General features: G+C 46.0%; 1 protein-coding gene and 1 long non-coding RNA gene across 3 annotated transcripts in view; both read right to left on the bottom strand.

The window, feature by feature from the left end:
- LOC138493308 (uncharacterized) overlaps nucleotides 1–1,400 on the bottom strand; it is a 76,337-nt gene extending 74,937 nt beyond the window's left edge. Inside the window, exon 1 of the long non-coding RNA XR_011276367.1 lies at nucleotides 1,066–1,400. This is a non-coding gene — a long non-coding RNA (uncharacterized lncRNA). The remainder of the gene's footprint in view (nucleotides 1–1,065) is intronic.
- A 1,574-nt stretch (nucleotides 1,401–2,974) lies between these two features.
- The window catches only part of SPRING1 (SREBF pathway regulator in golgi 1), a 196,725-nt gene continuing 174,923 nt past the window's right edge, over nucleotides 2,975–24,776 (bottom strand). For both annotated transcript variants that reach the window (XM_069619216.1, XM_069619217.1), the window contains exon 6: nucleotides 2,975–3,920. In XM_069619216.1, coding sequence (XP_069475317.1) covers nucleotides 3,837–3,920 — 84 coding nt within the window. In that variant the 3' untranslated portion in view covers nucleotides 2,975–3,836. The remainder of the gene's footprint in view (nucleotides 3,921–24,776) is intronic.

Raw genomic sequence — 24,776 nt, 5'->3', positions numbered from 1 at the left:
AGTAGGCATTATATTCAATGCACCAGACTAAATTACATTTTGAATTATGCATGCTTGCTGACAGAATGGAGTATCAAAACATAGCTCAATGAAGCAGTGTTTTATTTGCACGCTAGCCAACTGCAGCCTCAGACAGCATTTATGTGACTTAGTTTGTCTTTCCAGAAGGATGTATATGCATCCAGTGAAACTTCTTCAAATGATTAGTGACGAGTGTGCACTTAAATTGAATAATTAATGGACATCTGCACCAATATCTCTGAGGCGGCAGGAGTGACCTTGGAAGACCAAGGAGGGTCTGTCTTGAAGATGTCCATTGTACTAATTGGAAGGAGTAAAACACTCCCTAATGGAGTCATAGAATAGGCTACATTAGAATCCAGGTGTTAGAAAACCTATATGAGTTGTTAACGGGAGGGGCAGTAAAACAAATATAAGATTGTGTGCTGTCAATTTGTGTTCCCCCTACAGTGAGGCTACTAAATCGTTACCACAATAACTTCACCCAAGATTAAAGTCCAGAGTTTGATTTCTTCTACAGGCAGAAATTACACCAATGCCCCATACTGCGTACCCTTGTCCCATAATGCACACTCCGGTCCTATTTAACATTAATCAGCCTAATTTTACACCACTGTAACATACTGATCACCACAACAGCATACACCATACGAGTTCCAATGGCAATCTTTTTCTACCACTTTAGCTCTGATGCATTACTTATTGGCATTACATCAACAGGCACAAGAATTGTATTTTTGTTTATATGCTGGGTCAGTGTGTATTGGATGGGGACCAGTTCCTCTGTGGCCTAACCAGGCTTGTGCTGTGTTTTCATTGCTATTAAATATACCTGTTACAGTGCTTATTTTTGTAGCGCACCCATGTCTTCACTCAAGTCTGCTTCCTTAAAAACGTCATCTACACAATTCACCTTATTGAACAGGGTCTAGTCATTGAAAGGCACATCTGCCCTAATCCAAGAGAGCCTTAGCAGCATGCTCGCGGATTAACCAATATTTTAGCTGTACATAAGCTAGATTACTCGCCTACCTCGATACATACCTGGCTGCAGGTGTCAGAAGGGGCTTTCCAATCATGTATCTATCCACCTGCTCAAATACAATTCCTCTCGAGGACCAAGCAATGAAGAAATCCACAGGAATGCACAACATTTTCCTAACAATCATTCTGGAGTATAAAAAGGCTGAAGGAATGAATGAAGAGAAGTGTGTTACTGCATCGCTGTCACTCAATTGCAAGTCAAACCACATATATACAACGCGACACAGTCCTGTGCTTTCCACCCCATTTTGTTAATGATTGGCATTAATGTACAAGTATGTATCTGCTACATGCCCACTAGATATGCACTTGCTTACCAAGATGAAGAGTGCCTGTACACGTGTTTCGCACTGCAGATTCGAAAAGAGAATGGCGAGTCATTGGAAGGTAACCCATTATAAGTGGCACTATTTACCAAGTTCCAACCCAATACAAAGCAATATAAATTAAACAAATGGCATTTTAGTGCCACTTATGTGTGTGTTACCTATACCATTTTCAATCCATTCCTTATGCCAGATTATTGATAGGTTGCTCTAATTTGGTATCCCAATGAATTCCGCTATTTAGGTGTTGATGTTCTTATCATATCAATCACGAATGCACTTAGGCTACTTTACCGTGTGATTTACTTTTGCATTTTCAATTGAATTTTTGTAATTCTGAGAAAGAAATATAAAATGCAAACAAAAAAGTTATCTGCATAGTTTTGCTTTTCTCCCGGCATACATTTCGATTACATTTTATTCAATTCTTCAGTCTCATCTCAAAAGCTGCTGTGGTGCACTAGCAGCATGGCTGTGTTTTACACTTCTTTGGGCGTTAGTGTTCCTGTGTTGGAGATTTCATTCCAGTGCATCCAGCGTTCAACTCTCCTTCACACGTGGCAAGGCAGCAATGTCACCCGGCTTTGTGGAACACTTCCTGTATACCGTTCAATTGGCTAGATTGGTTGGTTTTAATACTTATAGTGCGCACCAGACCCAAGGGTATCAGGGCGCAAAAGGCATAAAGAGGGTTGTTCAGCTTCGGTTACACTGCTGTAAGATATCATATCATACATTTAATATAATACATTTTATACAGCAATTGTATGTGGGCAGGGTATACTCAGGATGAAATCCAGGGCCTTGTGGAGCATGCATAAACAGTTATAGTATTGGGGATACTTGCCTTGTCGTTGCTTCATTAAGTAAAATGCCTGGGAGAACTCCACTAGCTCTTCCAGCTGAAAGTGGCATTGTGGGCTTTCTGTACAGACATGACCTTAGGCAACCACCACTGATTTTTTATTTTATTAAACAAACAAAAAAAACAATCTCACTTGCAACCAGCCACTGGGTAACAGCATAGTGAATCTAAGAGCTGCACTACTTTCTCTAGGGTGTTCGAAAGAGCGGACATTCACCCCTATAATTTTGTTTGCTTGATAATATATACCATTATTTAAATGTGTATAGTTCATTTGTGCTTCTAGAAGAGGGCTCAAAGAAGCTAGACTTGAGAGACTAAAACAGGCACAGAACTTTCCTCTGACAAACATTAACTGCAACTGCCGGTACGCAGTCAACCATTATCCCAGAAAGTTGAAACCAATCAGATTACGCAACTAAAATGAATGCAAAATAGATTCTCTAAATAGGTTTAATATTTCTCCAATAAATCGATGTAGAATATTGCAGGTGTTCTGATTAAAATATTCATAAGAAGATGTCAAATTTGTAGCCATCCATAGAGGTCAGAGCGGCGAGGTCAGGATACAAAACACTGCATTCTTTTTAATTTTCTGGCATTTGATTTTTGAATCAGAACTACACCAGGAATTCCATATGAAAACCCAAGTACATGCAATGAAAGGCATATCACAAACCAATCATGTACCCCCTCAAACAGAATTTGGATGCAGAGATGCATAGAAAAACATGTCAACTTTATTAGTTTTATCAGCGTTTTCATCTAGGTTTTTAACGCTTAAACATTGATAAAATGATACAAACAGTTATGAGGGACCCAGATCCATTTCTCAAGTCTCACCCCAATTCAGACACCATAAATACATGTACAGGAAAATCAGACATGATTGAGACATCACTCATACACAAAAATACCACGCCGACCTTTAACAATAAGACCGGGACTCCATCACTGTGCAACATTAGCAGTAATTAAGAAGAGTTATCGTCACATATGGCTATTCAAGAACAGGATTTGAAGTTGTAGAATGAAAAACTGAGTGTCTCAAAAGAATTCCTCACCATTAGCAGTGACTGGACATGGCACTGTGCCAAGAAACCTGAACATCCTCACAGTCAGAAAGGGACTAATTTGATCATCACTTTGGATAAGGTTCCCCAATGAACACTTGGCGATTACTTTCCAGAGGAATCAAAGTAGATTTTCATTTTTTTTTTATATATCAAGGAGACCACATGCCACACGGCCCCCATTTATGCAGGTGGGTATGGCTCGTGAAAACACGTGTTGAAGAGCTGATGTTTTCCAACCTAGCCCGTTGCTCTGTTTTTCGTTTGTATGTCTTTCCTATGAATCTTTCACATGACCAATCCAAATGTGCACTCTCCACATTAAGTACAAGAAAGCTCGCACACACGCAGTGAAATCTGGAAAAAGCACCCGTCCTGCAAACGCGCAGACCCTGTGCTTCATACAAAGGCTGTGCATCCTTGAGCATCTTCAGGGCTCAGCACCCTTCTGCCATTCTAAAAGCACATGGCAGTCCATCGCCGGACCCCTTGCTTAGTTAGCAAAAGTCAAATGGGGAGCAGTTCTGGTGGATTCTCCCCATAGCAGTATTTTGCAGTTGGGTCTCGGTATGTGTTCTCATGTTGAACGCTCTGTAGGAGAAAAATGAACATGAAGTAAGAAAAACGTAAGATGGACAGTTTCCAAGAAGAGAACTGAAGCGGTCGTTATTTGTGGATGCAACATTTTTCTCTGTTTTCTACCAGGGTTGATTGTCATAGAACGTGCTGAAACTAACAAACTAAAATAAGAATTCTCTGCACAGTTTGGAGTGCACTGCCACTTAATCATTTGGACTCCGGTGGCTTCGCCGTCCCCATCATCTGCAACAGAATTCTGCCATCTTTGGTGCTCCTGATGTTCTGGACGACGACTCCCATGACCCCCACACCACTGACTATGGCTGACCAGGGTTGTAGTCCAAAACATCTGAAGAACAACCGCTGCAGAACCCTGAATTACATCACTCACAGTCCCGAAATATTGATTCGGTGGGGGCGAGTTGGGGGGACGGGGCATGGGTACGTGGAATGTTTTTGAAGTGGTTTACTTGTGTTAAGCTTTCCAGAAGACAGCAATCACATGAGCTTTTTAAATAATGTTCTCATTTCATTTACATGCAACAGAATTTGCAGCGGTACATTTTGCAACCTATGCTCAGACTTCAATGCCCAATGAGAATAGTAGACACCAGAGCCAAGGTGCAAATTAATAATGTCATCATAAAAAGCATGAATAAAATGTGTTGCCTTGGCAAAGCTCTTTCCAACTCACTAATGCAATCACTCACAGCAGTGAGAGATCAGTTCCTGTCTGGAAGCTCACAGGAGGCCCCGACTTCTCACATAGCTGCCACTTTCGATTATATAAAAGGTTGTGAATCCGGTGACATTCATCTCTTACAAGCCTTCACAGTGTGTTTCAAGGTGGTCATAAAACATTTCACTGGCGGCATCCCACTTTACGACGAGTATTTCATCAAAGAACATGTTTCGTACTTGTACCTTCCCCTCATCACAGCTGACCCATAAAGAGGGCCTATGTTCAGATGTCTGCTATTATGCCAGATGATTTCTGCACTTAGGGTATGTGCAAAGTCTCGGTTGCATTTCACGGATTAGTACCTTAGTTTAATTGCATGCAGAATTCCTGTTCTCAGAGAGTCTGCAGTGTGACTATCACAATGAATATGGAACCCATTACCTTTCAGTGCTAATATTTTTTGCAACTTATATCGGTTTTGGAGTCACATGCTATGAGCAGTCAGCTACCTAGCGGTTGGCTCAGAGTATTGCAAATGGTTTACTAAACTTTGTTCTAGCGGCAACAGGAAGGTTACCATAACAGAAACCAGTTAAGAGGTGTCCATTCTGCCCATAATTCTCCAGTCACTTGAAATCTTCCACTGACTATTTTCACTGGTGTTCGTCTCAAATATAAAATCACTATACAAGTATCATTATCACACCTGTAGAATGCAGGAGAAGCCGCCAATGTACAGAAACTGGACATTGGTATCATAAAATAGTAAGCCAAGAAATCATTGAAAATGAACGAGAGGTTCTGTCGCAGCAGAATAGCAGGCTAGTGGAGCCACGTGGCAAGGCTGTCTGGCCCAAAGTCAAGATCCTAGAAATCAAGGTCATCTATCTACTCTGAAGGAGGAGTGTGCAGAGGATGTATTGTCTCACGCTAAGGTGCAAGAAAGAACACAAAGATGCCAAGTTTCAATTCATTTAGAGGATTTAAAAAGCTTCAGAATGGACCAAATCATGGTTTCTTGTCACGTGAGCCAAGGATGGAAATAGAGTTTGAACTTGGAGTCCCAGACATGATAGCGAGTGCTTTCACTCCTGTGCATTACCAGGACGAGAATACTCTGCAAGGCCAAGTAGAAAGACAATTTCATGGCAGAAGGCATGGTTGATGAGATGCTAGGCTAATTGGGTGGTGAGGTAGCTTCAAGTCCTTGCTCCCTGCACCTGGGTCTTGGCTTACCTGCTGCTAAATGAACCGAATATTCGACATGGCACAAGCGTACCAACCAATTGTATTAGTACATACAATGCAGGACCATATAGCTTGTAAGACCAAAGAGAAACTTTATCTGATGTTTCTGAAATGACCTATTTAAAGAGGTAGGCATAAGTTGTCCACCTGATATCGGACAGCCAACAACAATCCTAGCTCCTATATAATTGTATATTTAGAGGTTTCCCTTAACCAATCCTGACCCTTGATAGGTTTTTCACTATTGCCACGTAGTATGACGTCACTGCTGCATAATGAAGTATAAGAATTGTATTTTAATGCACCCCTTGCAGTGCCAAAGATCTCAGAGTAGGGTGTCCTAAATCACCCTGTGATCTATTCCTCTGAAAAGGTTGCCCTGCTTGCATAACTCACTGGTTGGTGGCAACTATTTTTAGAAGGTCCCATGGCTCCACAGCCATTTGACTTTTATGGAGGAGGGTGGAAAAAGGCTGGTTAGCTGTATGTCCCCATTTATAGACTGGTTTTAGAAGTCTAGGGAGACTGGTTGTGCATTTGTTTACATGCTTACTGGGGTAAACACTGCATTGTTAATAGAAGGTCATACCCTCCTAAGATTCCAAGATGAGTGCAGCACAGTAGCTATGACCGATCGATGCACAAATGGTTCTCTGGGATAGAATGTGGAATACCCCTCCTCTGCGTTTGTCAGGGAAAATGCCCGGGAAGGTTTGAATGTGGTGGTGATTCGAGACTAGATAGCCGCCAAATGTTTTAATGGTTCAGTGTTACGGGCTGGAAGCTGGATGTGCAGCCAGCTCCTAAGAGTGGTAGAAGAACATGGGGGTGACTATCATACCTCCATCAATTGCGGGGACTCATTTAAAAGAAGCTGGAAGAAAAACATGGCAAACGAATGACATATACTGCCGAGGCATCTTCAACAGAACACAGAGTACTTCTGGGCTCGGTTCCATACAGATTTATTTCCACACAACTAGACTAGACCTCTGTCCCGGTGGAAACAGCTCGATTCTCTCAAGGAATCGTTCCCCTCTCCCCAAGAATGGTGCATGCACTGCTCCTCTGCCAGAACCTCAACTCTCCTGCAAGGACACAGAGTAGCCAAGTTCTGTGTGCGAGGAGGGACGAAACAGCTTGCCAATAAAAAACAGCTTGCCAATAATCCATCCCCTGCTTCGTCTACTGGCGATACAACGTTTGCTATCAAAGTGGCTGCACCATATCCCAGAATCAGTTTCATCTATCGGCACTCCAGCAAACTTGTCCAGGATCATGGAGTCATCCTATTGGTCGGGGTTCACTGCCTGCATACCCTACACCATCATAGAACAGTGACTTTGACTGCTCCTTCGCCCTATAAACACTAATGCTTTCCACTTGCATTTGGTACACAGAGAAACATTGCCTCACAGGATGACAGTGAGTGCAAACTGCCCAAAACTGCGACTTGCACAGACACTGAAAAAAATGTTCAGAATTCTGCTGGTGTACAACCACAGTACTTTCTCTTTGGTTTCGACCAGTTAAAAAACAGGTTTAAATGTTTGAAAAACCATATACAGTGCTATTTCCTAGGGAGTTAGTAAACGAGAAGACTGCTACATGGTGCTGCCCTGGTATAGGAACGGGGTGCATTGCATTTCCTATAGAGTTTACCCCCAGAGCTTATTGTTATTTTAAGTAACACCATGGTGCCTCCAACTGGAGTGAAGGAGCAAACCTCAGGCGACCCTTAAAAATATGCAAACAGTAACGATTATAATGTTATGGCATAAGTGAACGTTTTAACTGCTTTTAGTAAAATGTAATTTGTTTTTGAGAATATAATTGTGGATTAGAATTCACCCACGCACCAAAACTTGCAGCATGAGGCTGACTAGCAGGAAAGTTTATGGTGCAGCAACCAAGGAAAAAATGGCCATGGATGCGAAAGAATATTGAAACCTATTGAACAGGCCGGGCAACTGGAGACAGAGCCCAGATCTGAACAAACTAAATGTGCACACAACTTTTAAATAAAAAAAACTGCCAGCTTGCCACTCTATGCAGTGCTCCGCCACAAATGTGGGACTGGCCTTTGCTACATCAGCAGGGTATTCACTGGTTCTCTTGCTTCTGGGTGTAGTAATTTTTTTAATTCAGACTCTGTGAGCAATGGGTGCATGGGTGACTGGGCCCACATGTCTTTTCTACTCTCAGTCTTTCCGTTTGAGACACTGGGCCAGCAAACGTGAAGCTGAATGGCTTCTAAACGCTTGTGGGAATTAATGGGTTGCTGCCAGTGTGGGTCTCCCTGCAAATACATAACTTCCAATCTGGAGAGTTGTGTTCCCACTGAAGTACAAATGATGCTCCACTGACTTGGAATGTGGGCTATTCGAGTTTTTGAGGCAGGCCCTATAAAGAACCATGTGCTGCAAAGCCAAAAACACGACCTTGAGAGCCAAGAGTAAAAGTAATTCTAGATAGCAACTCTCCCTTTCTCAGAGATAGAATGAATCACAGAGGGGTTTCCCCGACAGGTTGGCTCTCCTGAAGTGTCCATTTCGCAATGGAATCCAAATACTGCAATTTCTACCTGCAAAGGACTCACCTATTTAGTTAGTATACATGGTCATAATAGTAAAAATATACTTTCAAGCGTTTCACTTTACATATTTATAGTATGTGCTAGTAGAGCCCACTGGGGGGTTTACTACAGGACACTGCACTTTCTCTCAGGTTTTCACTTTGTTCTTTATTACAAGTTATGCCCCCGCCCCACCCCTTGGTGTCCATAATAATCACTTGTGTGATTTTCTTGACACTCAGAGTAACCAGGGGGCTTAGACCTAACCGCAAAATAGCTTTTGGACGATCAATCCCGGAACATTTAAAGACTTCAATTGAAATCACCGACTAAAGACTCCATACGAAAGAATGATATACCTCCAACACACAGCATCTTTTCTCCTCCCCACCACCTATATAAAGAATATATTTTTATTAACATTGCGTGGACAATTTCTTGTTGTAGGTTTTTGTATGTAGACTAACATTTTCCTCAACCAGCTCCCAGCCTAAGCATAGCCAGAGGTTGATACACCAGATGTACTCCTGTAAGAGATGTGTGGCATCTTAAAAGCTCTGCAATCAAGGTGTGTATTCATCTTCGTGAACGTACATACAGGGTTCAGGAAAATCCACCCAACACTGTGTGCAGCCCACCCCCCTCATTTCGTGCCAGTTGACTCTTAGCCAAAAAGGTGCAGAGGTCCTAGACCGAGCCCCTGGAAGCCATCTTCAGATTCTAGTAACAGAGGGCGCCTTAACACTTAACATAGCTGCTTAGCAAGTGTCCTGAAAAGGAAGTCGCACCATTATTGCTGCAGTGGCAGACCTCACTCTAGTAGGGTCACCTTGAATACGGCACCTGGTGCATGTGGTCTTTCTTGTGGCCCTTCTAGGTAATGGCTGATGCCCAATTTTTGTAGCCAAACGTACAGAAAGCAGCATTGTCTTATTGAGTCTTTGGCCTGAAGTAATAAATGTGAGCTTATTTGAGATGAACTAAAATAGTACCCTTTCTAAAAACAGACAATGGGCCTCATTACAGGTCGGGCGGTCCGGAAATAACAGTGGCGGTAAACCAGCTGCCACTGTTAATTCAGGACCGGCCGATCCCGAGTCCTGCAGGCGGGAGGTGGCGTTCCCACCAGGTCAGACCTGGCGGGTTTACCACCGCCCGCCTGCATGTGGACGAGGAAACACCGGCACCATCACGAGATGGTGCCGGTGTTTCCACTTCCCCATTGAGTCCTAAAGAACTCAATGGGAATGGGGATTTACACCATTCCGCCTCCGGAATTCCCGGGACACCGGGTTTGTAATGCCCTGGTTATTCCGGGAATCACGGAGACGGAATGGTAATACAAGTCCGGCGGTAACCAAGCGGTTTTACCGCCTAGGTTACCGCCGGACTCGTAATGAGGCCAAATGTCTAATTTGACAAATGTGTTAAAATGAAAACTTTAAAGGGATCTTGGGTAAAACCTTTGGTTGTTTCACCAGTCCACCTTCTAGGTTAAGTATGGTCCACTGACTGCAATATTAGCGTGTTCCTACATCTCCTAGCTGGGGTAATGGAAAGCAAGGAATCCACTCTGTAAGAGTCATTCTTAATATCTGCCTTTTGCATATGTGCAAAGGGGTGTGGTACTAGGCCAGGTAAGGATGTATTAAACTCTCACATAGGGTGTAGTTTGAGAACCTAGGTAGGTGGGAAATAGACATTTGTGAATGTCTTAATGATACTTTACAAATATAATTATTGCAGTCAGATGGATCTGAAACAAGACTGAAATTGCCCAATTTAAATATATGGTAACACATATTGTAGGACCTCATGAGGGAGAGCCTTAAACTAATGAAGGTTATTTTGTATGCACCAATGACACAAACGCGTGCATTCAAGATGGGAAGTCTTCACAGCGCAAAAAAGCCCTTGCCGATTGCAAAACACTCCAATAGTATGGCAAGGTGGCTGAATTTAGAGACCACTCCCTCAAGTTCAGCAAAGCATGTTCTTGATCATACATTTTGCAGCGGATTCAGAGTAGGGGGCCAAATCTCTGGTTCAGGGCTATTGACTCGCAGCAGATCGGAGTACCAAGTTGGTTGGGTGCAGTCAAACATTTGGCATGGCTGTTGCACGTTTCTGATCATCCCCAGATAAGAGGTATGTGGAAAAGCTTGTGTGAAGATCCCAGACTAAGCAATGGAAAATGCCCATCCAGGAGGAAGATATTCAACTGGCGAATATGAGGAAATGCTCAACAGCCCATAACTCCAGAATGTGGATGGACTCGATTGGTCCGGTGTCTGAAAACCTAGATGTGTCCCCCAACCATCCAGAAAGTTGTCTGTTGTCATCTAAAACTGGAAATTGCAGAACAGTGGTCAATGCTGTGGATTTTCACAACCGCCCACAAGAAAAGATGCAGGCTGAAGATTTTGTTGCAAGGAGTCTTATCAATACTTGCAAGGGAGACTTCCCAATTGTTGCAGAGGTACTCCTGAAACGGACCAATATGCTGCCTGCAATGGGGTGTGTAGGTGCCAGGGGCAGCAGTCGAATGCCTGATAAATAAAAAAGATCCCTAGAGGGCCACAAAGTCTCTGACAAGGGACTGCCGAGAACCACTGAATCATGTTTGTGAGCACGTTTGTGCACCAAGAAACACCAACTCCTCTGATGAGCGATGTTAGTGACTTTCTAAGTTGATTAAGAATCCCAAAGATGTTAGCAGATCGACTGTCTGGTTTGATGATCTGCACACGCCACTCAAACCAATAAATTATCGAGTGAGGGATACAAATGGTGACTGTGCCTGTTGAGTTCAAGCGCCACAGGTTCCAGACGTTGCATGACTTTCTGTGATGTTGTTAAGACGGATTTCTGAACTCTGTCCTGGTGGCGCAGAAGTTCAGAAGGCCAACCTAATTACTTGGAACAGGGTAACCTCTGGACAAGCCAGACCAATCAAGGTAGCGATCGCGGCGGTCAAGACTAGGTCTCAAGAGGGGTGAGGGTGACTGAAAGCCCGCAATGAGCACACAAAGCAAGAGCGCTGACAAACTACTCCAAACAGTTGTTATATCAAAAATAGATACACATTTATTTTAAGGCCTTTAAAACAATGACCGTAGCGAGAAAATCACAATATCACAATATTAAACCAACACATACCATATCAACACAATATATATACAAATACACAGTCGCAAGCGTTTAAAGCACGAAATATGTAGTCCACCTGAAAGGAAAGGAAAACAGGCAGTGCGATAACGCTTTAGACTCAGTTCGCCTTCAGAGGCACCTAACTAGATGGAAGTCCGAGCCCTGCGAAGAGTGGAGCCTTGTGCTCAAAGTACCTGCCACGCCGGTGCCAACGGGCAAAAGGGGAAGCTCTTCGGAGGAAGTCAGGCAGTTCGGGTTAGTGCACAGCAGAAGGAGAACAGGTTCCGCAACTCAAGCGCAGCCTCCACAGCGGGCAGAAGCAGAGCGCGAGTACGGCCAAAAGGGTGCTGTTTTTACACAGCAGGGAAAAGCAATGGGATACTGCAGGAGGGCGACCAGATCCTAGCAGGATCACCAGTCCCCGAAGCAAGCAGACCCAGGCTTCTCCACGTTAGTTTCAGCAGCTGGCAGGTTCAGAAGAGCAGGGAACGCCTCGTAGTCGTGTAGAGCAAAAAGACGTCCCAATCGACGAAACCAGCACAGTTTGTTGCCGCAGCAGGACAACGGAGCGGCCGTGTGTATTCGAGCCAAATGTACACTCCTCCCTTCAGACTTGGGAACGCCAAGTGTACGAAGCGTGGGAGAGTGACAAGGACTCGAAATACAACACAACCTGGCGGCAGTTACAGAGCAGGACTCCCTTGTAAGCTGGTCAGTCAACTGGATGGCCCAGAGACGCTTCCGAAGGCTTACTTGGCAGGAGTTGATGAAGTCGCCGGGAATAGCTGTTCCTGCTATTCCAAAGGTCGAAGCACCAGTACAGGCCTTCTGGTTCGATCAAAGGAGGAAAGGGTTTCACAGGACGACAGCAGTGCAAAGGAGGATTCCTTCAGCGGGTCACCAGCGATTCCTCGGTCCAGCCTCGTGGTTGCAGGATACTTGGCTCCTGTATTCCTTTGTTCGTGAGAACTCAGGAGATCGACCTGGTAGTGGTGTTTCCAGCTCCCTCTTATCCACGGTTCCCTTCGCGCCAAAACGGAGGGGAGCCAATGGGAGATCCGCTCATCAACACACATACCATACGTGGACCAATCACGGACCACGGTGGTCCCAGGCATTCACACCACCCTAGACTCTCTGGCACCCAGGATGTGTATTGGGACCAGACATCCCAGCCCACACCCTGGAGGCACACAAACGACATGTAGAAGCCCGCGAAAGCAACCACGTTTCGCGGGAAAGTACATGCCCAAATAAGGAAGGCCCCGGGTCTCTCGACCTGGGGAAGGTGAAGGGAGCAAGACGGTCAGTGGACAAGACAAAGGAGCCTCGTGGTCTGGCCATTTTGGGAGCCAGGCCACCATTTTGGGTTCAGTGCGAAAAACGTGCTCAGAACGCCAAAAGGAGCTCAAAATAAACAAAACGATCGCTGCCACCATTCGAGTCCCTGAATGACTTGCACCGATCAAATACTATCCTAAAAGAGTATCTAGGGCCTGTAGAAGGCTAGAGACCCAAGAGAGCTGTAACTTAGCTTACAGTGCCCTCTTGTGTCATGTTGCACTAAAGCCGCAACATGATAAAGGAAACTACGGGAAACAGCGTTCCCCGGTACTGACTGTCTTAAGGGCATGTCAGTTTCCCCGTAAGAAAGGAGCGAAAGCCCAGTGGAGTGCGGCAGAAGGCTGCACTTCTCTGGCAAAGTCAAGAACAAGGTGAAAACAACAGCAAAAAGTTTAGGGGTTGCCACATGGAAGGAAAATTACCTACAATTACGAAATCTTTCCTAACACTCGCCCCTCCCAGACTATGGACAGGGGGAACTAATCCACCCCTGGATGAGTCTCTTGTTCAGGTCGGTTAAACATTCTGGACAACCCATCAGCATTGCTATGTTGGACACCTGGCCTATGCTCAATAGTGAAGTCGAAGCCTTGTAGACTTATGGACCACCTAAGCAACTTTGGATTCTCCCCCTTCATGTTCATTAGCCACTTTAACGGCTTATGGTCAGTCTGCACAGTGAAGTGGGTCCCATAGAGGTAGGGCCTCAGCTTCCTTAGGGCCCACACAACAGAGAAACATTCTTTCTCTACCGTGGACCATCTGAGCTCTCTGTCCTTAAGCTGGCGACTAATAAAACCGATAGGGTGTTCCTTACCCTTCTCATCTACTTGTGATAGTACAGCTCCTATCCCAGTGTCAGAGGCATCCGTCTGCACGATAAAAGGTCTTTGATAATCAGGGGCCCTTAGGACAGGGGCCTGGCACAAGGAGTCTTTTAAGCCATTGAAGGCCTTCTCACACTCGTCGGTCCAAGTTACCTTCTTGGGTTTCTTCGGAGTTGTGAGGGCAGTCAGGGGAGCAGCTATGGTGCCATAGTCTGCCATAAAATTGCGATAATACCCCGCGAGTCCTAAGAAGGCTCTCACTTGGGTTTGCGTAGTGGGGGTAGGCCAGTCTTGTACTGCTTGTACTTTACTGGGTAGAGGCTGTATCCTCCCTCCACCTACTTCATGTCCAAGGTAAACCACTGAGCCTTGTCCAATCTGGCATTTACTAGCCTTTATGGTCAAGTGGGCTTTCTTAAGAGCCTGGAGCACAATCCTGAGGTGTTTCACATGGTCTTCCCAGGTGGCACTGAAAACTGCTATATCGTCCAGATATGCAAGGCAGAATTCGTCCAACCCATTCAACACATGATTCACAAGCCTCTGGAAAGTGGCAGGTGCATTCTTCAACCCGAACGGCATTACCCGGAATTGGTAAAGGCCGTCTGGAGTAGAAAATGCTGTCTTCTCCTTGGCATGTTCTGCTAAAGCTATTTGCCAATAGCCAGCAGTGAGGTCAAACGTGCTGAGGTACTTGGAGGCACCCAAAGTATCCACCAGCTCATCTGTTCGAGGCAAGGGGTGTGCATCTGTCTTGGTGACAGCATTCAGAGCCCTGTAATCCACGCAGAACCTCAATTCAGAAGTGCCTGCCTTTGGAACCAACACCACAGGACTGGACCAAGGACTACTAGAGGGTTCAATCACCCCAAGATCTAACATCTTGTTGACCTCGGTCTTAATATAAGACCGTACTTTGTCTGACATCTTGTATCCCCTACTTTTGGTAGGTACACTGTCTCCTGTGTCAATGTTATGTTTGCACCAAGGTGTCAAACCAGGGGACTGTGAAAACAGGGGGGAAAACTGCCTAAGCAAACTTTTCACCTCAGCCTGCTGATCAGAAGTCAGGTGAGGGGCCACTCGGACACCCTCAAAGGAACTATCTGAAGGACCGCTTTGGAACAGGTCGGGAAGAGGTTCAGACTCCTCTTCCTCAACGTCTGAAGCCAGTAGCAGTGCTGCGATTTCGACTCTTGGGATGAAAGCCTTCAGCCTATTCACGTGAAACACTTTTGGAGCCTGTCCAGGCCTTCCAAGGTCCACTAAATAGTTCACCTCACCCAGGGGCTCCACCACTGTGTAGGGGCCTGACCATTTGTCCTGTAAAGCTCGAGGCCTTATGGGATTCATGATCAGGACTTGCTGACCAGGTGTAAAGTTGATGAGGGAAGCTTTCTGGTCGTACCAATGTTTCACCAGCGCTTGCCCTGCCTTCAATTTATCACTAGCCAAGCCCATCAGAAGTACCATCCGTTTTCTGAGCCCTAGCACATAATCAACTACATTGGTAGTAACAGGGGGAGTGGGCATCTCCCATCCCTCTTTGACGATGGCTAAGGGTCCCCGTACGGGATGACCGAACAGAAGTTCGAAGGGGCTGAAGCCAACACCCTCCTGTGGAACCTCTCGGTAGGCAAACAGTAAGCATGGTAAAAGAAGATCCCATTTTCTTCTCTGAGGCTCCTCCAGAGCCCCAATCATGCTCTTTAACGTTCTGTTGAAACGTTCCACCAGACCATTGGTCTGGGGGTGGTATGCAGAAGAGAACTTGTAGGTGACCCCACATTCTTTCCACATAGCCTGCATATACTTCGACATAAAGTTGCTGCCACGATCTGACACAACTTCTTTAGGGAAGCCAACCCTAGTAAATATGCCGAGTAAAGCTTTTGCAACTGACTTGGCAGTTACAGTTTTCAATGGGATGGCCTCAGGATACCTGGTTGCATGGTCGACCAGCACCAGGATAAACCTATTGCCCGAGGATGTTTGCGGGTCAAGGGGACCAACAATGTCGATCCCTACCCTTTCAAATGGTACCCCCACAACTGGGAGCGGTACCAACGGAGCTTGGATTGTCGCGCCAACCTTACCAGACAACTGGCAGGAGGCACAACTCCTGCAGTGACTTTCTACTTGCACCCCCATCTTGGGCCAGTAGAAGTGCATGGATAACCTTTGCTTGGTCCTCTTCATACCAAGGTGACCAGCAAGGGGAACTTCATGCGCCAACTGCAGGAGGAAGGGCCTAACAGCAAGGGGAACCACCAACCTCCTATGGTCTCCTTCTGTAGACTCTGTGGGCTCACTATACAGGAGTCCACCTTCCCAATAAATCCTATGCTTCCCAGGAGGTTCACCCTCAAGCTGGGAGCAGGCCTGTCTCCTTAGGCCTTCCAGAGATGGGCACTCACGTTGGCCTTTACTGAATTCGTCCCTATCAGGACCTCCTTCAACTAACAAGTCTTTTAGTTCAGGATGATCGTTGGGGTCGAATACTTCAGGCATCGCCACCTCCTCGTCAGGCCCGGGCGATTGACCAACTTCCTCCACCGCAGTGGTAGGTGAGCTCGGGGGAATATTCTCTTTCCCTCGTCTTGACTTGTAGACTCCTTTCGCCTTGGGTTTCCCCTTCGGCTGGGGCGGCGTATTGGACTTGGCCAATGCTGCCCGTGCTTGAGACCGTGTGTAGGGTCTTTCGGCAGTGTCTCCTACGAGCCCCAAAGCTCTGAGATCATTACCCAACAAGACCTTTCCCGGGACGTTTCTCTGAATGCTCACTGGAATCCTGACTGCTGTACCATTTAAAGTAAGATTTACAGGGATCACGGGAAACATACGGAGGGGGCCGTCAGCCAACTTAGTGGGCATCAGAGTAGCTCTGGCAACTTCCTCTGAGTCTACCAAGGTAGAATCCACTACAGTGCGACTGCACCCACTATCCCTAAGAGCTGGAGTATCCACTCCATTGATCAGCACACTGTCTTTAAAGTAGTGCTTGGTATTATCCGGAATCCTAGCATAAGCCTCTGCGACTTTAGGCTCCCAGGAACCCAGGGACACTAAAACTACCTCAGCCTCTATTCCGCTGGGAAATGAGTCTGAGGAGAAGGATGCTCCTGTAATCTCTTCTTCCTCGTAGGAGGAGAAGGCCAGATTAGCGGAGTGGACCCCCAAAGGTCTAACCTTACAACGGGGAACCCCCTTCACGTGGTCAGTTGCTCCACAAGAAAAACAAGCCCCAGTGGGTCTGTTTACGTAGGGAGGCTTATTGTAACCAGAGTTCTGTTTCGGAGGCGCACCTCCACTACCCTGTGAGTTCTCTTGTGTCTTACCCTTGTTTTTCTTTTTGTGGCCCTTATGGGAAGAAGATTTAGCAGATTCCCCACCCTCCATATCTTTGGACTTTTTCCCTTCCTCCTGCTTACCAGGATGAGTTTTGTCCTTATGGGACACTCGATGTGACACCCATAAGTCTGCTGCAATGGCCAGCTTCTTAGGATCTATCTCCTTCGAATCGGCCAAATGCTGCTTAAGCTCCGGGGAAGAAGAAGCAAAAATGTGTTCCAGCATGACAAGATTTATCATGCCTTCGAAGGTAGAAACCTTATAACCTTCGACCCAGCCAGTTAAGTTTTTCAAGGATTCAGCGACATAAGATACCCAAGTACCACCTTCCTTTTTCTTATACTCTCGAAAACGCTTTAAATATTGGGCCGGAGTCTTCCCAAACTTTAAAATGAGAGTTTGCTTTAACATTGCGAAATCAGCCCGCTCAGCCTTCGACATTTCCATAATGGCACTACAGCCAGAATGGGGCAGTCTACTGAGCAACCACGCAATCTTATCAGCACTGTCAACTTTTTGAACCTCGCATGCATACTCAAACACATTCAGCCAGTCCATAATGTCATTCCTTTCTTCATACACACTGAGCAGATCTTTTGGAAACCGTGGATGAGAGGAAGCCCCAGACCCATGTCCAGGACCCTTGGACCCATTTGCAACCTGAAGCTTGGCCAGTTCCAACTGGTGATCCCTGTCTTTCTGTTTTTCTGCCTGTTCGATTTTTAGTTTGGCTATGCTGAATTCAAGCTCCTGCTGCCTAAACCGCAGCTCTTGCTTCTTGAATTCAAGCATAGCCTCCCCATCAACACTGGCAGAGGAAACATTAGACATCTCGTCCTCCCTGTCCTCGTGGTCGCGATGGATCAGTGCAGCGGCAGAACCGTCGGTTCTACCAGTGAGAGCAGCCCCACCACCTTCTGCACTGTCCTCAGAAGTTATAGCGTCAAGCTGCGCTTCTTGCTACGCCACGATTCTTTGGATCATTTCCAATTTCGTGCCTTGAGAGGAAACACCTCTCTCCGCACACATCTTCTTCAATGTTTCTGATTTGGAAGCATTTAAAGTTAACAAGGTATTTGTTTCCATACTGTTTGATAGGACTATGGCCTTTTTAAAGTTATACTACAACAATTCACTACGTGTACTGTTTGGAATAACCTGAAATGCCTTAGTTCGAGCGCAACACTGGATACCTTCAGTCGTTTCCCACCGCTGTACACCAATTTGTTAAGACGGATTTCTGAACTCTGTCCTGGTGGCGCAGAAGTTCAGAAGGCCAACCTAATTACTTGGAACAGGGTAACCTCTGGACAAGCCAGACCAATCAAGGTAGCGATCGCGGCGGTCAAGACTAGGTCTCAAGAGGGGTGAGGGTGACTGAAAGCCCGCAATGAGCACACAAAGCAAGAGCGCTGACAAACTACTCCAAACAGTTGTTATATCAAAAATAGATACACATTTATTTTAAGGCCTTTAAAACAATGACCGTAGCGCGAAAATCACAATATCACAATATTAAACCAACACATACCATATCAACACAATATATATACAAATACACAGTCGCAAGCGTTTAAAGCACGAAATATGTAGTCCACCTGAAAGGAAAGGAAAACAGGCAGTGCGATAACGCTTTAGACTCAGTTCGCCTTCAGAGGCACCTAACTAGATGGAAGTCCGAGCCCTGCGAAGAGTGGAGCCTTGTGCTCAAAGTACCTGCCACGCCGGTGCCAACGGGCAAAAGGGGAAGCTCTTCGGAGGAAGTCAGGCAGTTCGGGTTAGTGCACAGCAGAAGGAGAACAGGTTCCGCAACTCAAGCGCAGCCTCCACAGCGGGCAGAAGCAGAGCGCGAGTACGGCCAAAAGGGTGCTGTTTTTACACAGCAGGGAAAAGCAATGGGATACTGCAGGAGGGCGACCAGATCCTAGCTAAACTACTCACCGGTCCCCGAAGCAAGCAGACCCAGGCTTCTCCACGTTAGTTTCAGCAGCTGGCAGGTTCAGAAGAGCAGGGAACGCCTCGTAGTCGTGTAGAGCAAAAAGACGTCCCAATCGACGAAACCAGCACAGTTTGTTGCCGCAGCAGGAAAACGGAGCGGCCGTGTGTATTCGAGCCAAATGTACACTCCTCCCTTCAGACTTGGGAACGCCAAGTGTACGAAGCGTGGGAGAGTGACAAGGACTCGAAATACAACACAACCTGGCGGCAGTTACAGAGCAGGACTCCCTTGTAAGCTGGTCAGTCAACTGGATGGCCCAGAGACGCTTCCGAAGGCTTACTTGGCAGGAGTTGATGAAGTCGCCGGGAATAGCTGTTCCTGCTATTCCAAAGGTCGAAGCACCAGTACAGGCCTTCTGGTTCGATCAAAGGAGGAAAGGGTTTCACAGGACGACAGCAGTGCAAAGGAGGATTCCTTCAGCGGGTCACCAGCGATTCCTCGGTCCAGCCTCGTGGTTGCAGGATACTTGGCTCCTGTATTCCTTCGTTCGTGAGAACTCAGGAGATCGACCTGGTAGTGGTGTTTCCAACTCCCTCTTATCCACGGTTCCCTTCGCGCCAAAACGGAGGGGAGCCAATGGGAGATCCGCTCATCAACACACATACCATACGTGGACCAATCACGGACCACGGTGGTCCCAGGCATTCACACCACCCTAGACTCTCTGGCACCCAGGATGTGTATTGGGACCAGACATCCCAGCCCACACCCTGGAGGCACACAAACGACATGTAGAAGCCCGCGAAAGCAACCACGTTTCGCGGGAAAGTACATGCCCAAATAAGGAAGGCCCCGGGTCTCTCGACCTGGGGAAGGTGAAGGGAGCAAGACGGTCAGTGGACAAGACAAAGGAGCCTCGTGGTCTGGCCATTTTGGGAGCCAGGCCACCATTTTGGGTTCAGTGCGAAAAACGTGCTCAGAACGCCAAAAGGAGCTCAAAATAAACAAAACGATCGCTGCCACCATTCGAGTCCCTGAATGACTTGCACCGATCAAATACCATCCTAAAAGAGTATCTAGGGCCTGTAGAAGGCTAGAGACCCAAGAGAGCTGTAACTTAGCTTACAGTGCCCTCTTGTGTCATGTTGCACTAAAGCCGCAACATGATAAAGGAAACTACGGGAAACAGCGTTCCCCGGTACTGACTGTCTTAAGGGCATGTCAGTTTCCCCGTAAGAAAGGAGCGAAAGCCCAGAGGAGTGCGGCAGAAGGCTGCACTTCTCTGGCAAAGTCAAGAACAAGGTGAAAACAACAGCAAAAAGTTTAGGGGTTGCCACATGGAAGGAAAATTACCTACAATTACGAAATCTTTCCTAACAGATGTGGATTTGTGCCCAAAAGGCAGTACTTTGTAATGCAAACGTTAATCGCAAAAAAAACATGAGATGTAGCTATACAACTTCCTGTGTGGTTTCTTGATCAGAACGGAAAAGTAAGCATCCTCCAAATAAATGGAAGCAAAGAAAGGCCTTCCTTGAAGTAATTGGATTACACCCTGAAATGTGATTATTTTGAGGACTTATTTCTTCAGTAATTTGTTCAGGTAGTGTAGGCCCATGATTTCCTTCCACTTTTTAACCATTAAGGAGATTGAGCAAATGCATGTTTTTGTTTGGCATTACCCTGATCACCTTTTCAGAGATTAAAGTACATAGTTTCCTTCCCATGTTCTGGGAGCAGGTACTGTGGTGTGGCAGGAAGAACTTGCATTTAAAAATGCAACACAAAAAAAAAAACGATTTAGAAAGAGCGCCCCGAGAGGGCTTTCTGAATCAAACTGTCAACGAGTGCGCACAGGGGGTGATAGGCGCGGCTGGAGAGGAAAGGCACAGGAGGGAGGTAAGTATATTGTATGTGGTGTTAAGAGTGTGTGTGTGTGTTTTATGAGTAAGTGTGTGCGGGAAAGGATGGGGAAAGATTGCGGAAGGGAGGGGAGTGCGTTTGCATGACTGGGAGAGGATGGGCAATGTGTTTGGCCGGGAAGGGGGTGATGGGTGATGATAGGAGGGCTAGGGGGTGGCGGTGGGGTTGAAATCCCCCCACCCTCGATCACTGGACATCCAGTGGGAGAGGGTGGGGGCGGGATTGCCTTCCGAAGGGGGGCAGTGGTTTCAGTATGTGATATTTCAGCATTTTAAAGGCCGAAGTCAGTCTGCCTTTTTTTGGTATCAGGTAATAATGTCGCCATACATAATGTCACCATACATAATGTCGCAGAGAAAAGCCATTGGTGACATTAGATATGGAGACATTATTTGTGGGGATGGGATGCAGGGGTGTCTCCCGCATGTTCAATATAATATCCCCGCAAAAAACTGACTTTTGTCAGGGACATTTTTGTGGGGACATTATTACATGGAACCCACTAACCTCATACGTGAATGGGTTTCCCTCCATGATTCACTAAACGCCCCTTCTGAGAATCTCAGAAAGCAACACATTACTTGTACACAGTTCAGCCTACAATATGGTTCTTTGTGAGATTTCTGCATTTTAAAGGCCGAACACACAAAAAAAGGGTTCCATGTAATAATGTCCCCTGTTTTCTGCGGAGATATTATTACATTGAACATGCGGGGGACACCTCGCAACTCCTTTTTTTTCTTCTTTTTTTAAATGGGAGCAAGGGACATCCCCGCAACCCATCTCCATACATAATGTCTCCATATATAATGTCGCCAATGGCTTTTCTCTGCGACATTATCTATGGGGACATTATTAACCGATACCGGTTAGTGGACACCAGCGGGGGTAGTGCAGACACATGCTCTCACCAGGTGGCAAAAAGGTGGAGAAGGTAGAGAGGCTTGGGACAATGGTCCATTTCCCAGTAGAGCTAAAATTCATTTCCTTCATGTGTAAACCTGGTACATCCTTCGGTAGCCCTGGATGGGATACAGTTGGCGACAAAAGGGAAGTTAGCGTTGCGTTGCTGGGGCCTTTCCAAGGACTGCGCAGTCTGTGCCTCCAATGATTTTTTTAAGGCTTTACTAATTTTTTTTATGGAAGTTCTAGAACCTTTGCCTGTACCTCGGGTCAGAAACTTCAGCCAGTCCTGCCTCTGAAGCACCATTCTGATCACCATCTACTTGAATCCTCAGTTGGCTGTGTCTACAGCTATACTGATAGCATGTCAGATGCATCTTGTACCAGATTGTGTGTGTGATTTATAAAAGCACAAACTTAGCTTGTAAGCATTCGAGTGCAGTACATAGGGATGCACCCAGGAGGTTACAGATATGGTACAGGAATAATAGAGGTAGCTGGAAGGTCTATGGGCTTTGGGTGGGGGGTACGGGGGAGTAGGGAAGAGGAGGATCCAGAGGGACAGCAGTACGAGGGGAGGCATCAGCAAGATGTTCTTTGAAGAGTAAGGTCATCAGGTCTTCCTTGAAATACAGGGTGAAGGGGGGCCAGTCTTCTCTGCATTGGTGACTTGTTCAGGAGAGGGTGGACAGAAGGAAAAATCTGGCCTCCTATTTTTTTCTCACCTTGCAGTTCTTGGTTTCCAATCTGGCAATGGTTTGGCTTACGGTAGTGTGTTGGTATCCGGAGATGGCCGGTTTCTCAGAGTGGCAATTCGGTTGTGGCTGCTATGTCGATGAAGTCGGCTATGTCCCGAACAGGATTCATGATTGAGTGCAGCTTTTCACGAATGTAGGGCGACATGGTAGAATTTTCTGAATCCTATGATGAGACATGCTTGCAACATGCAAGGCAGCTTTCAGAGAGGCCAAGATGATTTGGTGATGCGTTTGAATGCAAGGTCGCCATCAATAGTATAGCCAGCAGATTTTGCATTGGCTGAGAGGCATGAATCCATATAGCTTCATGTCTCATTTAATTCTGGATGTGGGCATACTTGGTTTCTGTCGGGTTGGGCTTGAGGTAGGTGCTAGACATCCAGGCATGGATGATGGTCAAACAGTTTTTGAGTCAGTGATGCATTTAACCTTTTAGGTAAAGCTACTTGTCAATTGCAAATTGGTGCATCTTGAAGTTGACGAAGAGCTCCCACAGAGGTTCCATGAAGAGGGTGAAGACGACAGAAGAGGATGGAGGCTTGTCGAACTCTGCAGGTACTGAGTCATGCAGGCATCTGTTGGGGCTCACCTGGGCAAGTTGGTCTCTGTTGGAGTGGTAGGTGCTGAAGATGTTCAGGATGTTTCATGGTCAAAGCGATCAAAGTGACAAATTGAATAGGCAAAGTAAGCAGTCAATATTGGGGAGCTCAGGGTTGATAACTTTGGATGCAGCAATTCTTCTACTGCCTTGTGGTTTGAAATCCAGATTAGTAGTCTGTAAGAGAATGTGGTGAGGTATCATTTCATGCAACAGTATGGTGACTGTCTTACATAACTTTGCTGAGCAAGGGGAAGATGTGTGATGGGGCGGCAGATGGCCAGGGTTCCTTTAACAGGACGTGTCCGTCTCATTTTCCTTACATTGGGGGAAGGCGCCTTGCGTGAGGGAATTGAACTGGGACAGCCGACCCAGCCCTTTAAGACGAGGTAGCAATACTATGAGATGAACAGGGATGCAGAAGATACTCAAACATCAATAATCGAAATGACTCAGGAAGTTGACAAAGTTGACTGTTTTATTGTCAATTATCTAAAACGGGGAGTACAACAGACAACAACGGATGTCTCACAGCATAGACACAACGGTTCTCGTAAAAAACATCATACTTAAAGTAAAAACTTGTTATTGGTGACGTTGACCCACGTATTTGCTACCATCATCCTACGTGGCAAACTACAAAAACCTATTGAAGAGAGTGATTGGGTCCTTTGGAACATCTAAGTATACGTTCCATACTAGTCTAAGAAAGTGATAGGCTCCTTAACATCAGATGGGACAACTAAGCCCCCCTCTTAAACTGGTCACAATGAACGTCTCTAAATACATGACATCCCATTGGTTACACAAACTATAGGGCCCTTAATTACATAGTCACCTACAATTGGTTAGCACTCTTACATCCGTCAGTACTTTTCCACCTACCTTAGCAGCATGCAGGCTAGACCTCCAGGTGCTGGTGAGCTGGTCATAACCATAGCTTCCCACCAATTAGCATATCATCACCTCAGTGGTCTGCTGTCAATTAAGGCTTTGAACTTGTCCTTGGAAATGTTCTTTGCTATGGAGAATTCAGGCGAGTAGAGGCACGCTCTGCCTCCATGCATAGGTGTGGTTCGTCATGTTTGTCCAACTTCATCCCTCCACGTGACTGAAGACCACAAATTTGAGCTCTGGTGCATTTAAAATACTATTTTTTTAATAGACCTCTGATGTCTTCTTTGTTTCCGTCCATGTCTTCTGAACAGGAGCTTCATTCTTTCATACGATTGTAACCAATATCTGCTCATCCCAGCCCTTAGCGCCCTTGGCTTCTTGGTGCTCATCCAGAGCTGCCCTTCTAAGATTCACTACTGTAATTTCATTACTTTTTAAATGTGACACACTGGAAAATAGGCCTTCCTTTTCTGGTCCAGCTCTGCTATAACACGTAGTGGAAACATCCATGCTTTACTCACTCCTATATATGTGTATACGTTGGCGCATGCCACAATCTATTCACTACATAGCTAGCTTCAAGAATACTTCATCTGCTTGCGTTTCTTCGCATATGTACACGTGTAAAATAACTTGATATCTTCGTGTCTGTAGCATAAGCCTCTTCATCTCG

The sequence above is a fragment of the Ambystoma mexicanum genome, chromosome 10 (assembly GCF_040938575.1).
Source record: "Ambystoma mexicanum isolate Mex_15411 chromosome 10, UKY_AmexF1_1, whole genome shotgun sequence".
NCBI classification, from domain to species: Eukaryota; Metazoa; Chordata; class Amphibia; order Caudata; family Ambystomatidae; genus Ambystoma; species Ambystoma mexicanum.
This window is presented reverse-complemented; position numbering and strand designations above follow the sequence as displayed.